The sequence below is a fragment of the Oncorhynchus kisutch genome, linkage group LG23 (genome assembly GCF_002021735.2).
Source record: "Oncorhynchus kisutch isolate 150728-3 linkage group LG23, Okis_V2, whole genome shotgun sequence".
NCBI lineage: Eukaryota > Metazoa > Chordata > Actinopteri > Salmoniformes > Salmonidae > Oncorhynchus > Oncorhynchus kisutch.
The window spans coordinates 11,756,963-11,779,104 of NC_034196.2; the positions used below are offsets into that span (position 1 = coordinate 11,756,963).

Here is a 22,142-nt window from a genome sequence, read left to right on the forward strand (position 1 = left end):
GTTGCCTTTTGTTTGCTCAGCAGGCAATATGCTTGCTCAAACATCCTTTACAAAAGATATTGTAATAGACAGATTAAAATGATAGTCACTTTAGGGTAGAATATCAGTGGTAAAAACCTTATATTTCAATTCTGAGCTAATCGATTATAGGCTACTGCTACATAACCAACCATGTTAACCAACATAACCAACAATTTCACTGTCTACAGGCTATTCTTTTCAATATAGCCTTACCTATTTGTTTATATTTTGGTGGAATTTTGGAAGAGGATTCGACTTAAAGCGGCAATCAGGAATTTAAATAATAAACTACTGCTACTGCCACTGTTTAAAAAAAAAAAGCTGAGGAATGGGGATGGAGAAATATAACCACTCTCAAATTCATAGATAGCTATGGATGCAAGGACTGACCATCCATGATATCACAATTATAGTTTTAAACATGTTTTTAGGCTGTACAGGGTATGTTTACATTTACTTTGTTTACAAACATAGGAGTGAAACAAGCTTATACTTTGGGTTCTGATGGGGTACTACAGTTGAACTAAGCACATGAGGCATTTATAAGTTATATTCTTCAAGAATCAATGGGCACATATTATCATGAATTTACATAAGTCCAAGAATGGATGTAGCAACTGCTGATTGCTCATTTTAACCACCATAAATAAATAATTGATGGTAGACTAATGCTTATCAGAAGCGACTTCACCATTCATTTCCTGGATTCAGGTTCATTCAAACATCATTTTAAGCTTTGTTTTACTATTGATAGTTACAGCTGATTTCGGGATTCGTTCTCCTTAAATATTTGTGAACTGATGTATTCGTTTTCGTCTCTGAATTGTTTAATCAAACTTTTCGCCGCCAGCTCCTGATATCAGGGCATAACAACTCCAATCTGTCTCCTGAATTAGCCTAGTGCGCACAGCTATAGCCTGTCTCGAGCTTCTTCTTTTTTTTTTTACCTTGTTTTCCCTGGCTAAACTAGATGGCTAGCTAAGCTATGCTAGTTTTCATCCTCATTCCCAAACTTCATAAATACTACACCCTCAAATTCAAAAGTCCTTTGCTAGTTATACAATCATGTAACTAAGAAATTACCTGGAAAGAAACTTGAAAATTATTTAGTGTTTTTTGAATAGCCATGACTGGTTCAAGGTCTCTTCGGCATCATTGCCAACTGTGATAACAGGCAGCCTCTACCCACTTTGCTCGATGGGATATGTAGTGGTTTTGCCAACACAGCCAGATATGTCCACAGTCTTGTATCCATAACCTAAAAAAAATAACGACTCTACATAGCGTCAATTGCTACTATGAATGGCCAAATTACTTCCGGATATGGAGCTTCTCCTCCTCACCACTTTATACGCGATAAATAACATCCATTCCGAGGCTCCAAGCCGGGTTTTGATATGGCCGCCACAGACAGGAGTCGGTCGTTGTTGGATTGGTTGAAGTAGCATAGTACAGAGACGGAGCCTTGTCCGATTCAATTCCATCAGTAGAGCGCTAGGCGCGGTACTGAGGTTGTATACTGTCGCTAGACGGAGTGCGGAGCGTGGTAGCGGCAGTTACGGAGGACTTTTGTGAATTTTCTGATTCGGAACATGAACTTCATATCAACCAGACATCGGCCCAGGTAGTCAGCTAGACACGATAAGCATTAAAAGTGAACAGAGCAAACGGTAATTGCAAAGGTTTTCATGCATACCTTCATATGACTGAGGGCGGTGCTCGCTTCTCTTAAGACAATTTAATAGCTGTCATATTTCAAAACTGTTTCGCTGAAGTCCTGGAATTTGTTCATTCTCTGAAGTCCTGGAATTTGTTCATTCTCTATCCATCCCCACCTTGTTTTACCTTCCCCTTATATTCGTCAAGTGTGTGAGACTCCTAAAGATTTCAATTGCAGCTGCTGCAAGGCAGTAGGTCTTTGAAACAGCATTTGATAGCCACTGGACTTGCCTCATCGCGGAGTTTTTGACTCCTCATCATGGGGTATAGTGTACAAACTGCAAGAAGTGGAAGAAGAGGAGTCACAGGATACTTACTGCAGATGATCACCATATCTTTCGTTTTGCTAATTGCCCTCGTGGATATCGGAGCTGCTCAAGGTAAGCGATCGAATTCATACCTGCATGCAGAAAAAAGCTCCAGCGCTCGAGTGTTTTGCGGATGGCCAAAGTCGAAGATTTGTGCTGGATTTTTGCAACAACAGAAAATCATAGTTCGCTGACACCGTAAATGAATAGTATAGACTTGTCCATTTCTGCCCAACAAAATAGAAGAATCCCAGAGTCGCATACCTTATAGAGTGAAAAATATAGTCACAGCTGTACTATGGTGCGCTCTGGGATATTTACACAGTTAATTACTGTTTCTTCCATATCGACCACTGGAATGTGGTGGATATCGACGTTTTTCAAATGTGTTTATTACCTAAGTTTAAGGCTATGCGTTAAAAGGACACAACTTCAATAAAGCCTTTGCTTGGTGTAAAACAGACCTGACCATAGCCATTTTTGCTCAATTTTAAGATACTTTTAATAGTTTTTGTTGTTGTTATATAAACGAAAGATTAGCAAGCTACACCTGAGTCATCGTAGTCACAATATGTTTCTTTAGACTATCCCTCTCTCTCGCGCGCTGCACACACACACACACACACACACACACAAACACGCAGTTGACTTCAACTTTGCGTGCGGATCAAAGTGCGCGGGATGTCTTATATCGAGACATAAAAGAAATCATCTTCTCCGGCATTTTACATAGTAGCCTAGGCCTTAAACAGCAATTGAAAATATTTCGTTTAAGGAACGTTGACTCTAACCCTATCAGCAAAATTCAATAACTGCCCGTGGAGGCTTAATTATATTTCATCATACTCCTAAGGGGCAGGTCGAAATTTACTGGTCCAACTTAAGGTGTCAAAAGAACTGCACCTGTCTCCCCAACATTTAAAATAAACTGCCCACCCCCCCTCGTAGAGTTAACTCAAAATCATGTTTAATACCACAAATAACAATAACTGTAGCAACCCGGTGTTAATAAACGTGGATATAGACTTTCCCACTTCAGCATGATTTTGTGGTGCAGGCGATGCTACTCAGGGCTACAGGTCAGAAGGTTGAGGGTTCTCACCGACCACCACAGACAAGCTCACTCTCCCTGCCTGTTTCATTACACTACAATCAGAGCCGGCTGCAGACAATGATCAGCTAGGGGGAAATCAGATTTTCAATTTTTTTTATGCCATATTTATAATTATATCAAATATATACACCACATTTGTGCACCACACAACCAACAAACAAACCAATATCATGGTTTGTGTTTTCAACACCACAATAAATAGACTATGACAATCTCGACAAACAGAAAATGCATCCCTTCCTACCTTGTAGGCTTACCCAGTATCCAAATGTCATTCAACATTTTGGTGTTTGGTGTTTCATCAAATGGCACAGTTTGGATTGATTGGTTTTATTTGTCAGTTTTAAAAAAATGCATATATTTACACACAGTACAAATATTTTTTACAAGTGACCGGGATTGCACTATAAAGTCAGGAAATTATTTCCATTGTGGTCCCTATTTTTTTGTACATAAATACAGTGCCTTCAGAAAGTATTCACACCCCTCCATTTTTTGGACATTTTGTTGTGTTACTGCTTGAATAAAAAAATGGATTACATTTTGATGTTTTGTCACTGACCGACACACAATAAATACCCCATAATGTCAGTGGAATAATGTTTTTACAAATTTACTGAAAATGAAACGCTGAAATGTCTTGAGTCAATAAGTATTCAACCCCTTTGTTATGGCAAGCATAAATAAGTTCAGGAGTAAAAATGTCCTTAGCAAATCACCTAATAAGTTGCATGGACTCATTCTGTGTGCAATAATAGTGTTTAACATTATTTTTGAATGACACATCTCTGTACCCCACACATACAATTATCTGTACGGTCCCTCAGTTGAGCAGTGAATTTCAAGCACAGATTCAACCACAAAGACCTGGGAGGATTTCCAATGCCTCACAAAGAAGGGCACCTATTGGTAGATGGGTAAACGGCAGACATTGAATATATATCCCTTTGAGCATGGTGACGTTATTAATTGCCATTTGGATGGTGTATCAATACACCCAGTCACTACAAAGACACAGGCGTCCTTCCTATCTCAGTTCCCAGAGAGGACAGAAACCGCTCAGGGATTTCACCATGAGACCAATGGTGACTTTAAAACAGTTAGAGTTTAATGGCTGTGATAGGAGAAAACTGAGGATTGATCAACAACATTGTAGTTACTCCACAATACTAACCTAATTGACAGTTTGAAAAGAAGGAAAGAATAACAAATATTCCATAACATGCATCCTGTTTGCAACAAGTCCTGAATACAAAGTGTTATGTTTGAGACAAATCCAATAATACAACACATTGCTGGATACCACTGTCCATATTTTCAAGCATAGTGCAGCATGTTATGGGTACATTTGTAATCGTTAAGATCTGGGGAGTTTTCAGGATAAAAAAATAAACGGAAGGGAGCTAAGCACAGGCAAAATCCCAGAGGAAAACTTTGCTCAGTCTGTTTTCCACCAGACACTGGGAGATGAATTCACCTTTCAGCAGGATAATAACCTACAACACAAGGACAAATCTACAATGGAGTTGCTTACCAAGAAGACAGTGAATGTGCCTGAGTGGCGAGTTACAGTTTGGATTTGAATACTTATGTAAATTAGATATTTTCAAAAAACAAAAACAAAAAAAACATGTTTTCACCTTAATATTATGGGGTATTGTGTGTAGATGAGAAAACAAAACATCTAATGAATCAATTTGGAATTCAGGCTGTAACACAAAAAGTTGAATAAGTCAAGGGGTATGAAGGCACATAGTAAGAGTCAGGCTTACCCAGTAGTGACGTTTTGATAACTGTGCAAATCTCTCTAGGAAAAGGTGACTTTAATCAATATATTCGCCTGTATCCCCCCCCCCCCCCAAAAAAAAATGAAATGCTAATTAGCTGCTAAAGAACTACAAATGCCATGATGATCTGGGTGAGACAGTCAAATCGAGGCAAAGGTAAGAATCTCTGGATTAACTATCACACATTAGCTAAATGTGGTAATTAATAAATTGGCAACATTTCTTGAAATTGACAATTATGTGAACTGTGTTGTGCAAGTTTTAAATTGACACAATACCTGTTAGCAAAGGTGTCAGCTAGCAATGATGTGCAGGAGCTTGCAGGGGATTGTAGTTTTGCATGTCTACTTTGATGCTAATTAGCATTTTTGAGTCTGAGACTAAGTAGAGCCGAATATATTGATAAACGTCACCATGTCCGAGAGAGATTAACATGGTTATGAAAACGTCATGCCAGGGTAAGCCTACACGAAGCACAGCGCTTATTTTAAGTGTTTCTAAAATCCCATGTGGGGAAAAATGAACGGTGGAAAAACGATTGTAACCATTTCCCTGTTTTACTGCTAGGTTTTATGGGTATTATGACACCTCCAATGTGGGGCTCTATTACATAGATAGACAGATTACAGAGAAGCAGACAAAAAACTGCTCAACCTCCAGATGAGTATGAGAGGGGAGTTTAAGTACAATTCTTGTTTTGCTTGGTCTTTAGATGTTTGGGGCTGCTGGTGGACCATGATGTGTAGGCATTATCAATGAAACTGGACTAGCCCACCTTCCAGAGTCTTTAGGGTGTCTGTAGCTAGGTTTCCATTCAATTGGTGACAGATTTTCATGTGAATGTTTAAAAAAAAAATCCCATCAGAGTTGTTTCCATCAAATTGACTCGTTGAGGATAAAAGTCTGGGCATAAATACATCGTGCACATAAAAAATGTATTTTGGTATTAAATTCCCATACCGAATAAAAGTTAAATTAGTTTCCATGGCATTTTCAACTCTAGGCCTGCTGATGCTTTTGTCACAAAAAAATGTTGTGTAGGTATAGGGAATGTACCCACTCTGGTGTTGACATTGGCGTTCTAGCCAACAGCCGGCAGATACAGTGCGGGTAGAGCCTACTGCATGACGAATGCAATATTATTTTATTTGTCAAATGGCAGAATATATCACCAGGACAAGACCCTCAATATTTATTGGAAAGCATCACGATGACCGTGCACGTTTACCACCCTGTGAAGTCCCTCATAACTTATTTCCTCTGTAGCCTAATAAACTCCATGCTTTCCCATGATGACATAAACAGATAAATGATCCGACATGTATACATACTTTGCTCCCTTAAAAAGGTTGGATGGAAACCTGGTTAACGTCAAGTCATTTTGAGGACACTGGAATTATATTTGATGTATCTGAATAACTGGGCCTTGTTGGGAGCATATGAAGCCACATTGCTTTAGGACGACTAGGGAGAATGATGATCTGCAACAGACAGCGCATCTCAGTATCAGAAGTGAAAATACAGCCCTTTCTAGACCTTCTAAACTGTCGAGTGTAGACCCACAACTGATCCAAATGGAATAAAACAGTCAAATCACAGGGCTTTTGCGCCGTTATTCAAATGACATTTTCACTGCAGCCTGGAGTAGAATTTTGTAACAATAATGCAACTATTCATTGCAATGTGGCGTTGTCGGCTAGTCTATGCATTATGTTGTCCCTGAACAAGATCAATAGAGGAGCTGTTTGAGCTGTGCGTCTCACGTCTTCTACTCTTTCATGCTCCATGATGCACCTGGCCACACTGATTTGATGTGTGGAACGATTGCTAGTCAGCCTATTGCAGATCTGGACGAACAATCCACCTAGCACTATTGTCACTATGACTGGTGGACAGAGGGCGGGATCGACAGACTGGACTATATTGACCTGGGGTATAGTACAAGCTAGTGCAGAAAAGCGTAGTGCAAAAGGGAAGTACCAAAACACCTTGATATAAGGGAGGTACATACAAGCAGATGAGGACATTTAGCTAGGATGGAAGACATTATATAGTAAAACCTGCAAACGAGCAAACGTAAACCAGGAACAAAACACATTACCCTCCCCTGTGCCCAATAAAAAAAAATCACACAACCCTCCCCAAAACAAAACTAAACGTTCGAACCCCCCCCCCCCCCCCCTGGTAAATATTCTGTCCTTTATATCAGCTTTTTGCAACTATGAGTTAGATCAATCTCAGCGTTGGATTTTAATGCACTCATAGACTTATAATGAGGTATAGTTGTCGCCTGTTGTTGTGGATTTTCATCGCCTTTCATTTCCCTCTTCCTTCCATTATTCCCTCTTTCTTCCATCTCTCACACTTGTTGAAAGGATGGTAAAGTTCAGGGTCATAGGCCACTGCCTCATCCATCAGGAGAGTTGCTCTTCTCACATCTGTTGTCCTTGGATATTCACCTGCAGCTGTCTGAGCAGTGGTAGGCCCACAACGCTGAGGCTAGAGTCATTGGTCAACAATAGTATTGGAAGGCTTTATTGGTTACATACAGTATAACGTTTCAATGGTTGAATGTTATTAATTCTCGATGGTTCTGATTTGTGTTTTATTGAGGCTTGTATCCTTCTTCATTATTTTCCTGCATGCTGCCATTTCAAATAGCAGTCAAATCTCAAATAGCATGCAGAGAGCTTCGAACACCAAAACCCATTTACCAAATCCATTCCCAACTGAGCTGGATTGTCTGTCAAACAAAAAAAGGCAAAAAACCATCCCCTAGGGTGTGCTGAATGTGCATCCCTGTGTGTGTTTTTTTCTCCGGAGGCAGGTGGGTGGCCTCTTTCTTACCATAGATGCATTGTGAATATCCCAAACACATTCACACACACATAATGTAACAATGGAAGTAATGGTGTGAGGATTTTTCACATTTTCTATGTCAGAACTAAGGGCTCTATTAACACAGAACCAGCTGGAGGAGGAAAGAATGTTTTCCCAACAGTTTAACGAGTAATTTGGAAGTCACGCTTTCGCCCTTCATGCTCTGGATCAGTCCAAGAGTCCCCTGCAATCTCAAATTGCAGCCCTAAAACCATAATTTCAGATGATCCATACAGGGAAAAGGGTCTGTCAGCAACCCAATTCAGTCTGTCCTGGCCCCAACCCCTGCCCCAGCTCCCAGCCATAGATCCTGCCCCAGCTCTCAGTCCCGGGCCCCAGCCTCAGCCACAGCATCACAGTGATTCCTACATAGTTAATGAGGAATGAGAAAAACGGAGGAGGAAAAACAGCTCTGGTTTCTAAAGGGCAGGGCTGGGATGACATAATGGCCATTCCAGAACCCCGGAGAGGGTCGTGTCGTTGACTGGAGTGGGAACACGAACCAGGTCGTTCCCTGTCCATTAAGAAGTCGATAAGCCTGGAGAACATTGTTTGGGGGTAATTAATGGCCCTGCCTTCTTTGGTCACTGATGAGCTGCCTGTGCAAATTCCACTGGAGAGCCTCTTCAGCTCAAAAGGACTCACCCGGTTGGTGATTAGTGTCTCACTTACCCGGCAACAGACTTTTCTATTTTTAATGTAATAAAATAAAAAGAATTACCCCCATTTTTCTCCACAATTTCAACCTGTCTCATCGCTGCAACTCCTCAACGGGCTCGGGAGTTAAAGGTCGAGTCGTGTATCCTCCGAAACATGACCCGCCAAACCGTGCTTCTTAACACCCGCCCGCTTAACCAGGAAGCCAACCTCACCAATGTGTCGGATGAAACACTGTTCAACTGACGACCGGGGTCAGCCTGCAGGTGCCCGGCCCGCCACAAGGAGTCACTAGATTGCGATGAGCCAACTAAAGCCACCCCGGCCAAACCCTCACCTAACCCGGACAAATCTGGGCCAATTGTGCGCCACCCTATGGGACTCCTGATCAAAGCCGGTTGTGACACAGATAGTATGAGACGGACTCTCGGCATGGTAGCTCCTCATGGTGAATTTAAACAGGCTCTGCTTCTTATTAGTCTATGTTTGAACTTGTACTCTTGACAAGGTAATCCACCTAGCTTGTTTCCAGCAGAGAGAGAGAAAGAGAGTAGGATAGCTGTCTAGCTATCAGGGAACAGGGGTTAAAGAAGATAGCTTTTTACCCTACCAAACTCTTTACAAAGCAGGAATTTTTTATTTGATTTTACCAGGCAAGTCATTTAACAACAAATTCTTATTTTCACTGACTGCCTGTTCAGGGGCAGAACGACAGATTTGTACCTTGTCAGCTCGGGGGTTTGAACTTGCAACCTTCCGGTTACTAGTCCAATACTCTAACCACTAGGCTACCCTGCCGCCCCAGAGAAATGGGGTTAGCCAGCCAGCAGCCAAATGCTTTCCAATTCAGGGACAGTAGCTTGATTGGCATTCTTGAAGAAGGGGCAGGCGTCCACACCATCATCCATTCGCACAGCAGCAGCAGGTGTGTGTGTGTGTGTGTGTGTGTGTGTGTGTGTGTGTGTGTGTGTGTGTGTGTGTGTGTGTGTGTGTGTGTGTGTGTGTGTGTGTGTGTGTGTGTGTGTGTGTGTGTGTGTGTGTGTGTGTATATTTAGGAGCAGACCTGGGCTCTGTGACTGTCTGAATATGCAGATGAGCTAAGGATGAGAGAGAAGAGGCAGTGGAAGAGAAGGTTTATCTTTGATCGTTCTCCAAACAGTGCATATCTAAATCAATGTTTAAGCCTACTTCAAATACATCCCAGCCAATACACCCACCCTGCTGTCACTCCGGTATGGAATTACACAATATATTGAACTAAAAGTCAAATGTGTTAACAAGATTTAAGTACATTTTTACTTAAATGACAGGCCTATTTGATACATGAGATAAGCTGTTTCATAATGAAGACCAGTATGATGCCAACTAAGCCTCTCTGTCATCTTCAGAAACTGCAGCTTCAGACACTGTGCAGAGGCAAACCAAATCTAACCAAACCCAAGTCTGTGGGAGTCTGTGGACACAGCCATTAGCCACTTTTTCCAAGCTTTCCTCCCAATACTTCATACTACACCCCCCCAGTGCTCTCTCTCCCTCTATTTGAACAAAAACAAATATTGTTCAAACAACCAGACAGTATAAGAGTTTGTTATTCTTTTTAAGTGAAGGGAAACTTAGGATGGAAATGTAACCACATTCGCAGAGGCACACACACACAACGTGCTTACACACACACACACACACACACACACACACACACACACACACACACACTCGTATTTCGAGATTGATCACAGTGTGTTTAAAAAAACGGGGTAAGTGAGAATGTTGTTGCTATCATTATTACTCTAAACGTTTCCCCAATTGCCTGACAACTATGGTCCCAGCCGAGCTGCTAAGGTTACAGCCACTTGCAGTCATTTCACAAATGCCGTCTGCACGCACAATGAGCACATTGTACCTGTGGAGGAATGCTAGCGAATTATCTAGCGCTAAGACCTTTTGGCAATGCCCAGAAGGTGACAAGATTATGCTTTCAGGCCCATATTTCATTGAGGGAAAGTGAGACTCAGTAACATATGCAACCTAGCTGATGGCAAAGGGCAACATCCAACTGTGTATGTCATCAGAAATGGCCTTCTGGAGCCTTTTCCTCAGGCGGATGATGTCAGAAAAACATGGTGTTTGTTGGCTCTACTCCAGATGGAGTGTGAGTGTGGTTTAGGGTGATAATTACTGTGAAAAGAGGCTGCTGAGTTTGTGTCCCCACACCTGACATCACTTTCTATTTTTGTTGAAGGGAAAGGGTATAAATATGACTGTTATTGGGCCTGATGTGTGTGCAGCAGTGCTGTTGAATCCGGATATCTCCAGCTGTGCGGATACGGCTAGATACTGTATCATGGGCACAATAACGACTCACAACATCCTCTGTCATCTGCCTTATTCTCCGAGATACAAAATAAAGGAGAGGCGGAGGCAGGGAGCAGAGAGATACAGTAGAGAGGAGAGAGGAAAGGCAGACTGGAGAGGGTGAGAGTCAAAGAGGACAGGGAGTCGAGAGGGAGAGAGCGACGACGAGAGGGAGAGATACGAGGAGGAGATGACGGGGTTAGAGAGAAGATGAGAGGAAAGTGTCATTAATCACCCTGCAGTGTGACACTCTAAACTACAGGGGAGCGTCACAGTGCAAGATTCACTTCTATTAGCAGTGCATTAGCAGGGCCCAGCACAAGTAGCAGCCCTTGACAAGCAGGCCTGTGCCAGAACGGCTGACCTCTGTTTCAGCACAACGGATACTCCTCTTCAATACCACCCAGAGAGCAGAAAGCCTCCCATTCACATCACATACACACAGCTGAAGTGTTGTGCATAATGTGTGCCTGTGTGTGTGTGTGCTTGTGTGTGCCTGTGTGTGGGTGTGTGCCTGTGTGTGTGTGTGCGTGCGCCTTTGATTTCACCAGAGCTCAGTGTTTGGAGTGACACAGTGCGTTAGAGAGCTCAATGTTTGGAGTGACACAGTGCATTAGAGAGCTCAGTGGTTGGAGTGCCACAGTGCGTTAGAGAGCTCAGTGTTTGAAGTGACACAGTGCATTAGAGAGCTCAGTGTTTGGAGTGACACAGTGCGTTAGAGAGCTCAGTGTTTGGAGTGACACAGTGCATTAGAGAGCTCAGTGTTTGGAGTGACACAGTGCATTAGAGAGCTCAGTGAGCGAACACTCTGTCCAACTGCTATTGCCTGAGTACTGTGTCCCATTTTGCCTTTTGACTACATGTAGTCACTGACAAAAATGGTTATTAAAAAAGAGCTCCTATACTTAATCAACCGTGCTACCAGCTTTGATAAGGGATGATGACTGTTATGGTCATGTTGAAGGTTACCTGTGCTCTCACCTCTGTTTTGGAGTGAATACCAGATCATGGCTCTCCCAATCTGAGGTGGTTGGTGGCTGCTAACATTCTCAGTAATTTCACATTCAGAGGGTGAATCAGTGAACACTACAGTGGTTATACTGAAGGATCCCAGGCAAGGAGAGGAGAGGTGGTGCAAGGGTACACTACAGCCCCCACTCCACACGGAGAGGCACATTATTATCAGAGGGGAGAGAAATGGAGGATCAGAGGGACAGAGGGAAAGGGAGAGACAGGGAGAAGGAGAGAAAAAGAGAGCGAGGGAGAAGTGATTTCCAGTTAAGTGGCCCTTCTCATGCCATTTTAAGCAGAGACTGACAGGGCACATCTTGAGCGAATACAAGTACAGACTCTATCCTCTGCCCTTTAATTTGGCTTTTGTTCTCCCTGTGGGCCCACTGGGGTGCAACCACAAATACCCTGTTGCTTTTGCATCTTTCCATGCCCTTAACAGGAGAGCAGCCAGGGGACAGGACAGGTCAAATACAGGATTTTATGTGATCTTAGGTGTGCTTTCAATGTTTGTTGCTACAGAATTGGATGTTTTTTGTGTTATGTGACTAGCCATCTAAATCTGTATGTGCTTAATCAAAGCCTTTTGTAATTCATTGTCATGCCGTAAACTACATGTTTGGCATTGCAACGAGCACAACTGAGCACAGATCTGCTACATAGCTGAGTTAACATGACATGGGGGGATGGTTTGTAACTCTTTTGCTATTAAAGGGATATTTTTTTCAATCTACATCCCCAGAGTCGGATGCACACACTTTTTACATCTATGTGTGCATTTTTGACATAAGTTTCTAGCTAGCGCGAGCGCAATTGCTAACTAGTGTTAGCGCAATGACTTAGCATTAGCTCGCAAAACTACCTCTAACTTCCTTCATACTGGACACAGAGACATTAAAATGGTATCCACGAGTTCATCTGACTCTGGGGAAGTAGATACATGGTCTCGTTGCCAACATCCCCAAGTACGCTTTTAACATTTGCAGAATGTTGTTTATGAGTTGACTGATAGGGAATTTGGAATATACAATAGATTCAACCCAAACACTCATACTCCAACGCACACTATGGAAAGCACTGTACCTGTATGTTTAAAACACTGTGTAACTCACCTGGTGAAATACCCCTTTCTGCCTACTACAACTGACATCAACAATAAGAGGACACGCAATCAAACTGATATCCTCTCCTTTTGCTATGCATGTTAGTCTTCCTTTAAAAAGAAGAGGATTAGGACACAAAATAGGCGGAGTAAGAGTGGAGGGATTTGGGACTGAATTGGAATGCTGCTGGCACACGGATGTTACACACTGGCAGACACTATAAAAAGCCCCAAAGTGCTGATGAGCACCAAACAGTCATATGGCTGTTATTTCCCTGCTGTTCCTTTAATGGTGTTCCTTTCAGACTCCTGGCGCTGCCTCGTCCCAGCAGGTGCACTACAGTAGGCTATAGTACTGTACAGAGCTAGAGGAGGTAGGTGAATAAAAACGGACACTGTGTGCCGTGTCTTACTTGCGATGCACCTCAGACCCCCGAGCTCCACAGGATACAGAATCTAAGCCTGCAGTGAGCATACTGCTTCTCCCCCCCCCCCCCCCCCCCTTTTTAAAAAAAACTTTAGAGAAAACTACAGCGCCGTCTTTCTGTGGAAAGTGGTTAGAAAGTCATCCTAAAGTCATGCAGTTCAGATGACAAAGACCTGGGTGTAGCTCCCAGTAGCAGCAGCAGGAAGTGGCTGGTCTGAGCTGATGGGTGTGTTGACTAATCCAACACCACCACCAACACCACCACACAGTATGGAGCAGAGCAGGCATCATCTGGGTCCTAGTGTACTGTACACAACCGCTATGGAAATCATACCTCTTCAGAGAGCTCCTATCTGTGCCTATGTGCCGTCTATGATTGACAAAGCTAAACCTTTTAATCCGGTCACCTGATGTCTTCTTGTGCAGACAGCTAAAGCTGGCTGTTTTCACTGTGGAACACTAAGGAGAAGAACATAACTCAATCAAATGTTAGGACCCCTCAAAGAATAGAAACAGCATTAATCCAAGATAGAAACCATGTGTCTTACTGCCTGATATTTTGTTAAGCTTAAAAACTCAGATACGGAAGATGTCGTAAACTTGGACATATAATTATAATTGTACGGTAATAAAATCTTCACGCCCCATCAGCACGTTATTTCCTGAGTTGTCTGGGCCTTATCCTTTTCAATTGTAGGGACATTCACCAGGCATGGGTCTTAGTAGTGCTGTGGTGTATGTACGCTGAACAAAAATATAAAACGCATCATGTAAAGTGTTTGGTTTCATGAGCTGAAATAAAAGATTTTCAAAAATATTACATATGCACAAAAAGTTTATTTTGTGCATAAATTTGTTTACATTCCTGTTAGTGAGCATTTCTCCTTTGCCAAGATAATCCATCCAGTTGACTGGTGTGGCATATCAAGAAGCTGATTAAACAGCATGATCATTACACAGGTACACCTTGTGCTGGGGACAATAAAAGGAAACTAGGGACAGTTTTGTCACACAACACAATGCCACAGATGTCTCAAGTTTTGAGGGAGCATACAATTGGCATGTTGACTGCATGAATGTCCACCAGAGCTGTTGCCAGAGAATTGAATGTTCATTTCTCTTCCATAAGCTGCCTCTAATGTCATTTTAGAGAATTTGGCATTACGTCCAACCGGCCTCACAACCGCAAACCACTTGTAACCACTCCAGCCCAGGACCTCCACATCCAGCTTCTTCACCTTCGTTATCATCTGAGACCAGCCACTTGAGCAGCTGATGAAACTGTGGATTTGTACAACCAAGGAATTTCTGCACAAACTGTCAGAAACTGTCTCAGGGAGGCTCATCTGCGTACTTTTCGTACTCACCAGGGTCTTGACCAGACTGCAGTTCAGTGTTGTAACCAACTTCAGTCGGCAAATGCACTCCGTGGATGGCCACTGGTACGCTGGAGAAGTGTGCTCTTCACGGATTAATCCCGGGTTTCAGCTGTACTGGACAGATGGCGGTTTGCTGGTGTCAACGTTGTGAACAGAGTGCCCCATGGTGTCGGTGGGGTTATGGTATGGGCAGGCATAAGCTACGGACAACGAACACAGTTGCATTTTATCGATGGCAATTTGAATGCACAGAGATACCATGACAAGATCCTGAGGCCCATTGTCGTGCCATTCATCCGCTGCCATGTCACAGGGATCTGTACAAAATTCCTGTGAGCTGAAAATGTTCCTGTTCCCGCCAATATCAGGAACTTCGCACGGTCATTGAAGAGATCAACTCTATTCGAAGGAAATGTGTCGCACTGCGTGAGGCAAATGGTGGTCACACCAGATACTGACTGGTTTTCTGATTCACGTCCCTACTTTTTATTTTAAGGTATCTGTGACCAACACATGCATGTCTGTATTTGGTCTCCAAAGTGGCGCAGCGGTCTAAGGCACTGCATCTCAGTGTTAAAGGTGTCACTACAGACACCCTGGTTTGAATCCAGGCTGTATCCCAACTGTCTGTGATTGGGAGTCCCACAGGGCGGCACACAATTTGCCCAGCGTCGTCCAGGTTTGGCCGGTGTAGGCCGTCATTGTAAATAAGAAATTGTTCTTAACTGACTGGCCTAGTTAAATGAAGCATAAAAAAATTCCAGTCATGTGAAATCCATAGATTGTGGTCTAATGAATTTATTTAAATGGACTGATTTCCTTAAATGAACTGTAACTCAATAAAATCTTTGAAATTGTTGCATGTTGTGTTTTTTGGGGGGTTCAGTGTATATCAGCATTGAGGCGACGGGGGGAGGGAGACATGGGGGGAGGGAGATATGGGACCAATGCCCTTTAGTGGAAACATGAGATCAGGAGACCCACGCTCTGCGTTTCCTGTCTAACGTTTATCAGCATCTCCCTCTCTGTTATCCCCGGGCTCTTAAAACGCCTGATGAAAGGCCAGCACAGATAAATGTTTGTGCCTCCTTGTTTTTATGGGGCTTAAATGACATCCTCCATTCCTACCCCAGCTCTGTGATCTCACAAGCAGAGTTATGGTTTCTGGTTTACATTAGAGCTCAATGGAGGCAGACTGGGGATGCTAGAAGGACAGTGTTACTTCATCTTCCCCCTACACTAATGAATGGTCTTACAGTAACTCTAATCGCTGTATGTTGAACGAGTCAGAGGTTGCAGTAATGGGGAATGAGGGTAGAGCTATGTAATTGTCCAATCTTACCAGGAAGGAGTAAGTGGATTTTCTGGTAGTGTGTGTGTGTGTTGTAGGGTGTGTCTGTGTTATCTAATGAAATAACAGCTCTGTGTCTCACCCCTAAATCCCTAAGGCTGGTTCGGGACAACATTAACCACTGCAGAAACAGAGATTACTGCTAGACCTGTCCTGCTAAACATTTACCTGTTTTCCCTGGGACCCTCACCCCCTCACACACACACACACACACACACACACACACACACACACACACACACACACACACACACACACACACACACACACACACACACACACACACACACACACACTTAGACAGGTCAGGGTTAAAGAGTGTGTGTGTGTGTGTGTGTCCGATAGTAACAGAGTCTGACCCTGGGAGGAAAGTCTTCTCTAGATAAATCTGTGAGAATACCAGGCCATTCATCCCCAGGAAATCAATATGTCTTATAATTCCCCTCATTTTTCTTCCATCTGTTATCTACAGAGCTGCCAACAGACTTTTAAACAGAGCAGGCCATTATGACCAAGGCCCCATTCAATGTGTGCCAGAATGTCAACGTGTGATGTTGTTGTTTCTTACTCTGTTCAGTGAGGTGCTAAATTAAAGTCCTCTGCCATTGGTTTGCAGTGCTGTGGGTGAGTGTGTGATCTGATCGATTCTCCTCCCCCTCGCGTTATTGACTGAGATAAAAGAAGGAATGTGACGACTGTTTGTGTCAAAAGGCATAGGTGCCTAGAAGTCAAATGGTGTTGTAGTCATCTATAATTATATCGGAATTATGAAAGGTTGTTATTTTAGTTTTGATTTAATAATGCTCTCTACATGTTTTAGTGGAGACTGGAACTCACCATCAAATAATCTACTCTGCTTATTTTGTCCATATTGCATATTGTTTTATTCCTCTAATGTGTTTAAATGCATCTCTCGTGTGTGTGTGTGTGTGTGTGTGTGTGTGTGATGGACCCCCTCCCCAAACTCTGACCTCTTTTCTCCAGTTTGGGGCTTGTTACTGTAATTCCACTATTACTTCTCAGCTCAAAATGGCTCTCGGGTGTCAGCACTTTCTGTGTTTGTACAGCATGTGTTTGTGTGCTGGTGTGTGTGCCATATCTCTGTGATCAGTCCCCAGTGGCAGGAGCAGCTCGCTGGCAGGCACCGTTAAACTGGGCCAAGCTCAATGGGGCTCATTTAAATGGGGCCCAGTCAGAAACCCCATTGCGAAGGGTTGCTTTACGACTTCACTTATTCTGTTTGTGAACCGCATTTTCATAAAGTTACAGTATGTCTGCTCGCTAGATAAAGGCTGTTTGTACTGTATGTCTCCTCAGACACACAGTCAGGAACCAAAGTGTAGACTACTGTTAAATCTGAAGCTGTCTGCCAAATTAAGGGCTTCATAGACGGAGAGTTTCTTTACTCCATAGCCCCAGAGAGACGCTTCTTGTACCACTTAGTCCAGTGGAATGAAAAGCAGTATGGGGATGACGTGAACGTGACAGAAAGCTGCACATAATGGACTAGGTGGAAGTTAAACATCATTACTCACAGACCTGGAAATTAGGTCAGGGTCGTGTGTGTGTGTGGGTGGGCTGTAATGGTCCCACAAAACCAGAACTGGGTCTGAGTCTGATGGGAGAAAGAAAACACAGGTAAAGTGTAGAATAGCAATAATCTGAGGGGTGAAGATATTTTTGGTGCAATATTCTATGACTTTTTCAAACGGTAGGTCATCAGGGAGTCGGCACACAGAGGCACCCTATAGCAATCATCTGCACAGCACATATTTGGATTCATACTCTGAGGAAAGTATGGAAATAGTTAAGGTAGGTAGAGGGTAGAATGGGATAAACAGTCCAGAAGTAGCTGACCAAACAGACCGCAGGAAGAGGATGAATAATGAATGTTGTTGTGATGATCAGACCGGAACAGAAACGAACAACAAAATGGCTATTTTGAAGGTCAAAGGCTAAGAGGACTGTAAATATAGTCTAGACTGACTGAGGAAGACATTTCTGATGGCTTTCTGTGCTGTGGTTTTATGCAATGCTAAAAAGCAGTGTACGGGAATGTACATGAATAAAACGTTGTTGGAATGTTTCCAAGCAATGTTTATTTAATTTGACTGTAGATTTGTATCAGTTATTTTTCACAAGCCTCAAGCCATCCATCCCACTTGATTGTTATAGAAAAGAGGTTTGTTATAGAGGAAGGAGGTTTGTGTACGGAATAAACGATTGATATGGAATGAGATGGCGGGGGCTTATTCCTGCCAGCCCAGACCCCTATAAACCATGACCCCATACAGTAACACAGCTGTAAGAGATCCAGCTCGCCAGTGGAAACCGATACACCATAATGGGTTGCTGTAGCTATGCTGCAACATGTGCACCGGAAACCGATAATTCACTGGTGACACGCAAAGCTTTGGGGTTCCCAGGTTTTTAGGCTGACACGGGGTAAGCCGAGCTGGCAGGTATGAGCTGGGGGGTTTACTCACCGCACCACCGAGAGGTGGAGGGGGAAGCCACGCACCACGGCAACGGTTGCTGTATGAACGGTTCATACCGTGCAATGTAAATCACCGTTTACTCACCGCACCACCGAGAGGTGGAGGGGGAAGCCACGCACCACGGCAACGGTTGCTGTATGAACGGTTCATACCGTGCAATGTAAATCACACCTCCTGAGGAGTTTCCGCCGGTAGCCACCTGCATAAATCCTACCCTACACATTCCCTTACTCCTCTCATTTGCAAAGGAACACATTACTAAATCACAATGTTTTTGTTTTTACAACAAAGCTGCAAAAACGTACTAGCTTTCCGGCGGTTACATTTTCTGTGTTTTATCGCTGTTGTTCCATGCAAGATGTTTTATTGTTCAGCCCCAGCGAGCGCTGGCTCCGCCAACAAAAGCACAGAGACAGGCCAGAGAGGAGGACTAGAAAGAGGAGGAGAAGGAAGATGAGAAGGAGGAGGAGAGGAAGGATACAGAGATAGCACAGCCGCTTCTCCTAAGCTGCGTGGCTTTAAGAGGCAGTTTGAACAGGACGAGCGCATCGTGGAACCAGCAGGATCCAGACACATTAACCACATCTATTCTGGGCTGCTTTGTTGGCTGCTTTGTTCATCGAAAGAACCTTAAGTCTGATAAACAAGCACAACAATGTTGAAAGAACTAATCTTTCGTTGGGATTGGGTTGCTTTTACTTCCTCCCTCTCATAGGCGTGTGTTTGTTTCCCTTCGTTGTCTTCTTGGGAATGATTGGGTATGGAAATCCGGACCCTTTTGTATTTCTGTCATGTGGAGCAGGGGCGCAACTTTGGTTTTAGAAGTGGGGGGGACATAAAAATAAATAAAATGATCCAGTCCACCTCTAGGAGGCGGTTCTAAAGCACACATTGCCTCATTTTGTATCACATTCCAATGATACATCTGGGGGGGACAACAATGCAATTTCAGAATGTGGGGGGGCATGTCCCCCAGTCCCCAGTAAAAGTTGCGCACCTCACACAATCTCACACATTTTTCTTTTTGCCAGTTTGTTTACCCCATTGCTTTATTCTGAGAGACTAGGGCATGAGAAAACGTGATCTCTAATATTTAATTTTGTAGCTTCCATTTGGGCTCTGTTCCTGTAGTTTGTTGACAGAATGTAGTGTCGCGTTTCCGAAATGTCCATGTCAAATCGAGGGAGCGTCAATGGTCACCCCTGTATAGTCAACGGGATAGTCAGCGGCTGATGGTGTAAATGGAGTGGACAGTCTAAAACATTGCTGACACAGTGTGGGTATCTGGTGAACAAGAGGGAGGACTACAGTGATGAAGAGCGTGATGGATGTGCCACACAGAGGGGATGTAACTGTCTAACCTCTATCAGCGGCACCACGTCCCCTCTTCACTTCCTGTCACATCGAAGCAAACTCTTCATTTTTACTTCTCTCTCTTTGTCTTTGGAGCATGCACTCTTTTTGCTTCCTCTTGTCTTCGAGAAGAGAGGGAGGTGACGGAGGGCAAGTGTAGTGTCAGGGGGAGCAGACAGGGTTCTTTAGAAAAATGCTTACAAGATTACATCTGTTCGCTATGCCCCAGTAACATGGCCAAAATGTGGCGCCTTTGTATAGGGGTGATCTCAGGGGAGCAAGGCAGCCATTTTAATTAAATAAACTGCCAAACAGCAATAAAGGCCCCCCCCCCCCGGCCCCTTTCAAACTAAGTGATACAATTACGAGCCCTTGGCTGTGCTGCAGCGGCCATATTGTTGTGATGTGTGTTTACATGGTTGGGAAGTGTTTACGCAGGAAACCGTAGCCCCCCCCCCCCCCCCCCCCCCCTTCCCTCCCTCCCTCCTTCTTCTTCTTTTTCACCTAGCTACTGGAGAAGCTAAGAAGCTGTGGAACCAGAGCTGTTTTTGCGGCAGCAGTAGACTGCCGCTCTATTTAGCTGATCTCTGGGAGAGGGCCTGATAAGGAGTGTGGCACTAGTTAGAGTCATTATCTTCCCCTGAGGTGGATAGTCTCAGCATTGGTGAAAGAAGTCTGTAATTGCTCTACACAGACGCAAGGACACACATTTTGGGGAGGTTTTCAAAGCTTCTGCCACATAATTGCTAGCCATTTTTACTTAGTTTTTTAATCAGTTTTTCCACTTTAGTAAAAGCTGAACAACTTTCCTGAAAAAGGATGGAAAAAAATATAGGCCGTATGCAGATTAGAGTTTGATCATTTCAAAATGATCCAATGGTGTTGTAGATCAATGTGGAATTGTAGGGTGGATTATAGACGATACACACCTCTAGCACATCCATCTGTTGGATTAAAGGTGGCATTTCCTTGTCAGATATTCTCCAGCTCATCTCTCCACAGTACCTACCTGTCTAACTCTGCCACGGTGCATTGTTTGGTCCCATTGCTACTACCTGTTAATAACAACGCTTACTACAGTCATTTCCCCCCAATGTGAATAACGGCTGAGCTTTCAAGCCCCGTGCAGCACTCTGTTTGATTGGTGAGGCATCATGCTAGATATTGTGGTTATTGTGTGGCTCCACAACATGTCACTAGTTATCTCCCATGGCAAATGGCCCTGTCTTTACCAATCACTTCGAGGCTTTGTTCAGTTCCCCCAGTTTCCCCTTCTTTTCCTACGGGATGAGCAGCCATTTAGTGTAAGGGTCAGGACTGCAATTGACAAGCCGCGCTAAACAAATCTGTCTGTCGCCCACCACCCCTCTCCTCCCTTCGGCTCCCCCCAGCCTCCCCTGGTCTAATCGAACTAATGCACCCAGTGTGTGCGCTGGAAAGTGAATTAAACGGAGAGAACTCAATACCTGATCCGTCCGACGGAGTTGCCTGCATGCACATTAGCAGTTTCCCTGCAAGCCCCTGTAATTGTGTTACACGAGTTGTCCGTTGTAACGATCAGGCCTTACACACACTTACACATACTCTGCCTGCTGTCGTTAATCGCCCCCCTCCGCTGGCCCACTGGCGAGGAGCAGACTCTGTACCGGTAACCCCTGTATATATCCTCGCTGCTGTTATTTTACTGCGGCTCTTTAACTATTTTTTATTTATTTATATCTATTTTTGACTTAACACGTATTTTTCTTAAAACTGCATTGTTGGTTAAGGGCTTGTAAGTAATCATTTCACTGTAAGGTCTACAGCTGTTGTATTCGGCGCATGTGACAAATAAAATTTGATTCGATCACAGCACATGTAGCAACAAGCGCAGCAGCCTCCCTCAGGCAGCAACACAATGAAAATCCATTCTCTCTCTCTCTCTCTCTGTGTGTGTGTGTGTGTGTGTGTATGTGTGTGTTTAGCTGCTGTGTTTTTAAACTCTTTACATCATTTTTTCCCCTTCCACTAATCAGCATCTCTTCACACCCCTCTCCCAGCCCCTCCATCTTCATGCTCCTGCTGTGTGGCCTTGTTTTTCTCCTCTTTCCTCCCGCTCTGTCGTTCCCAGGGCTCTGATGCCTGCTATCTGTCTCCTGTCTGCGGCTAGGCCTATGCCAGCGACCACAGCAGGAGGAGAGGAA

At 43.7% G+C, this 22,142-nt stretch overlaps 1 protein-coding gene across 3 annotated transcripts in view; it reads left to right on the forward strand.

Moving 5' to 3' along the window:
• Positions 1–1,446: 1,446 nt before the first annotated feature.
• unc5cb (unc-5 netrin receptor Cb) overlaps positions 1,447–22,142 on the forward strand; it is a 202,612-nt gene continuing 181,916 nt past the window's right edge. For all 3 annotated transcript variants that reach the window (XM_031802490.1, XM_031802491.1, XM_031802492.1), the window contains exon 1: positions 1,447–2,120. In XM_031802490.1, the coding sequence (XP_031658350.1) occupies positions 2,000–2,120 (121 nt within the window). In that variant the 5' untranslated portion in view covers positions 1,447–1,999. The remainder of the gene's footprint in view (positions 2,121–22,142) is intronic.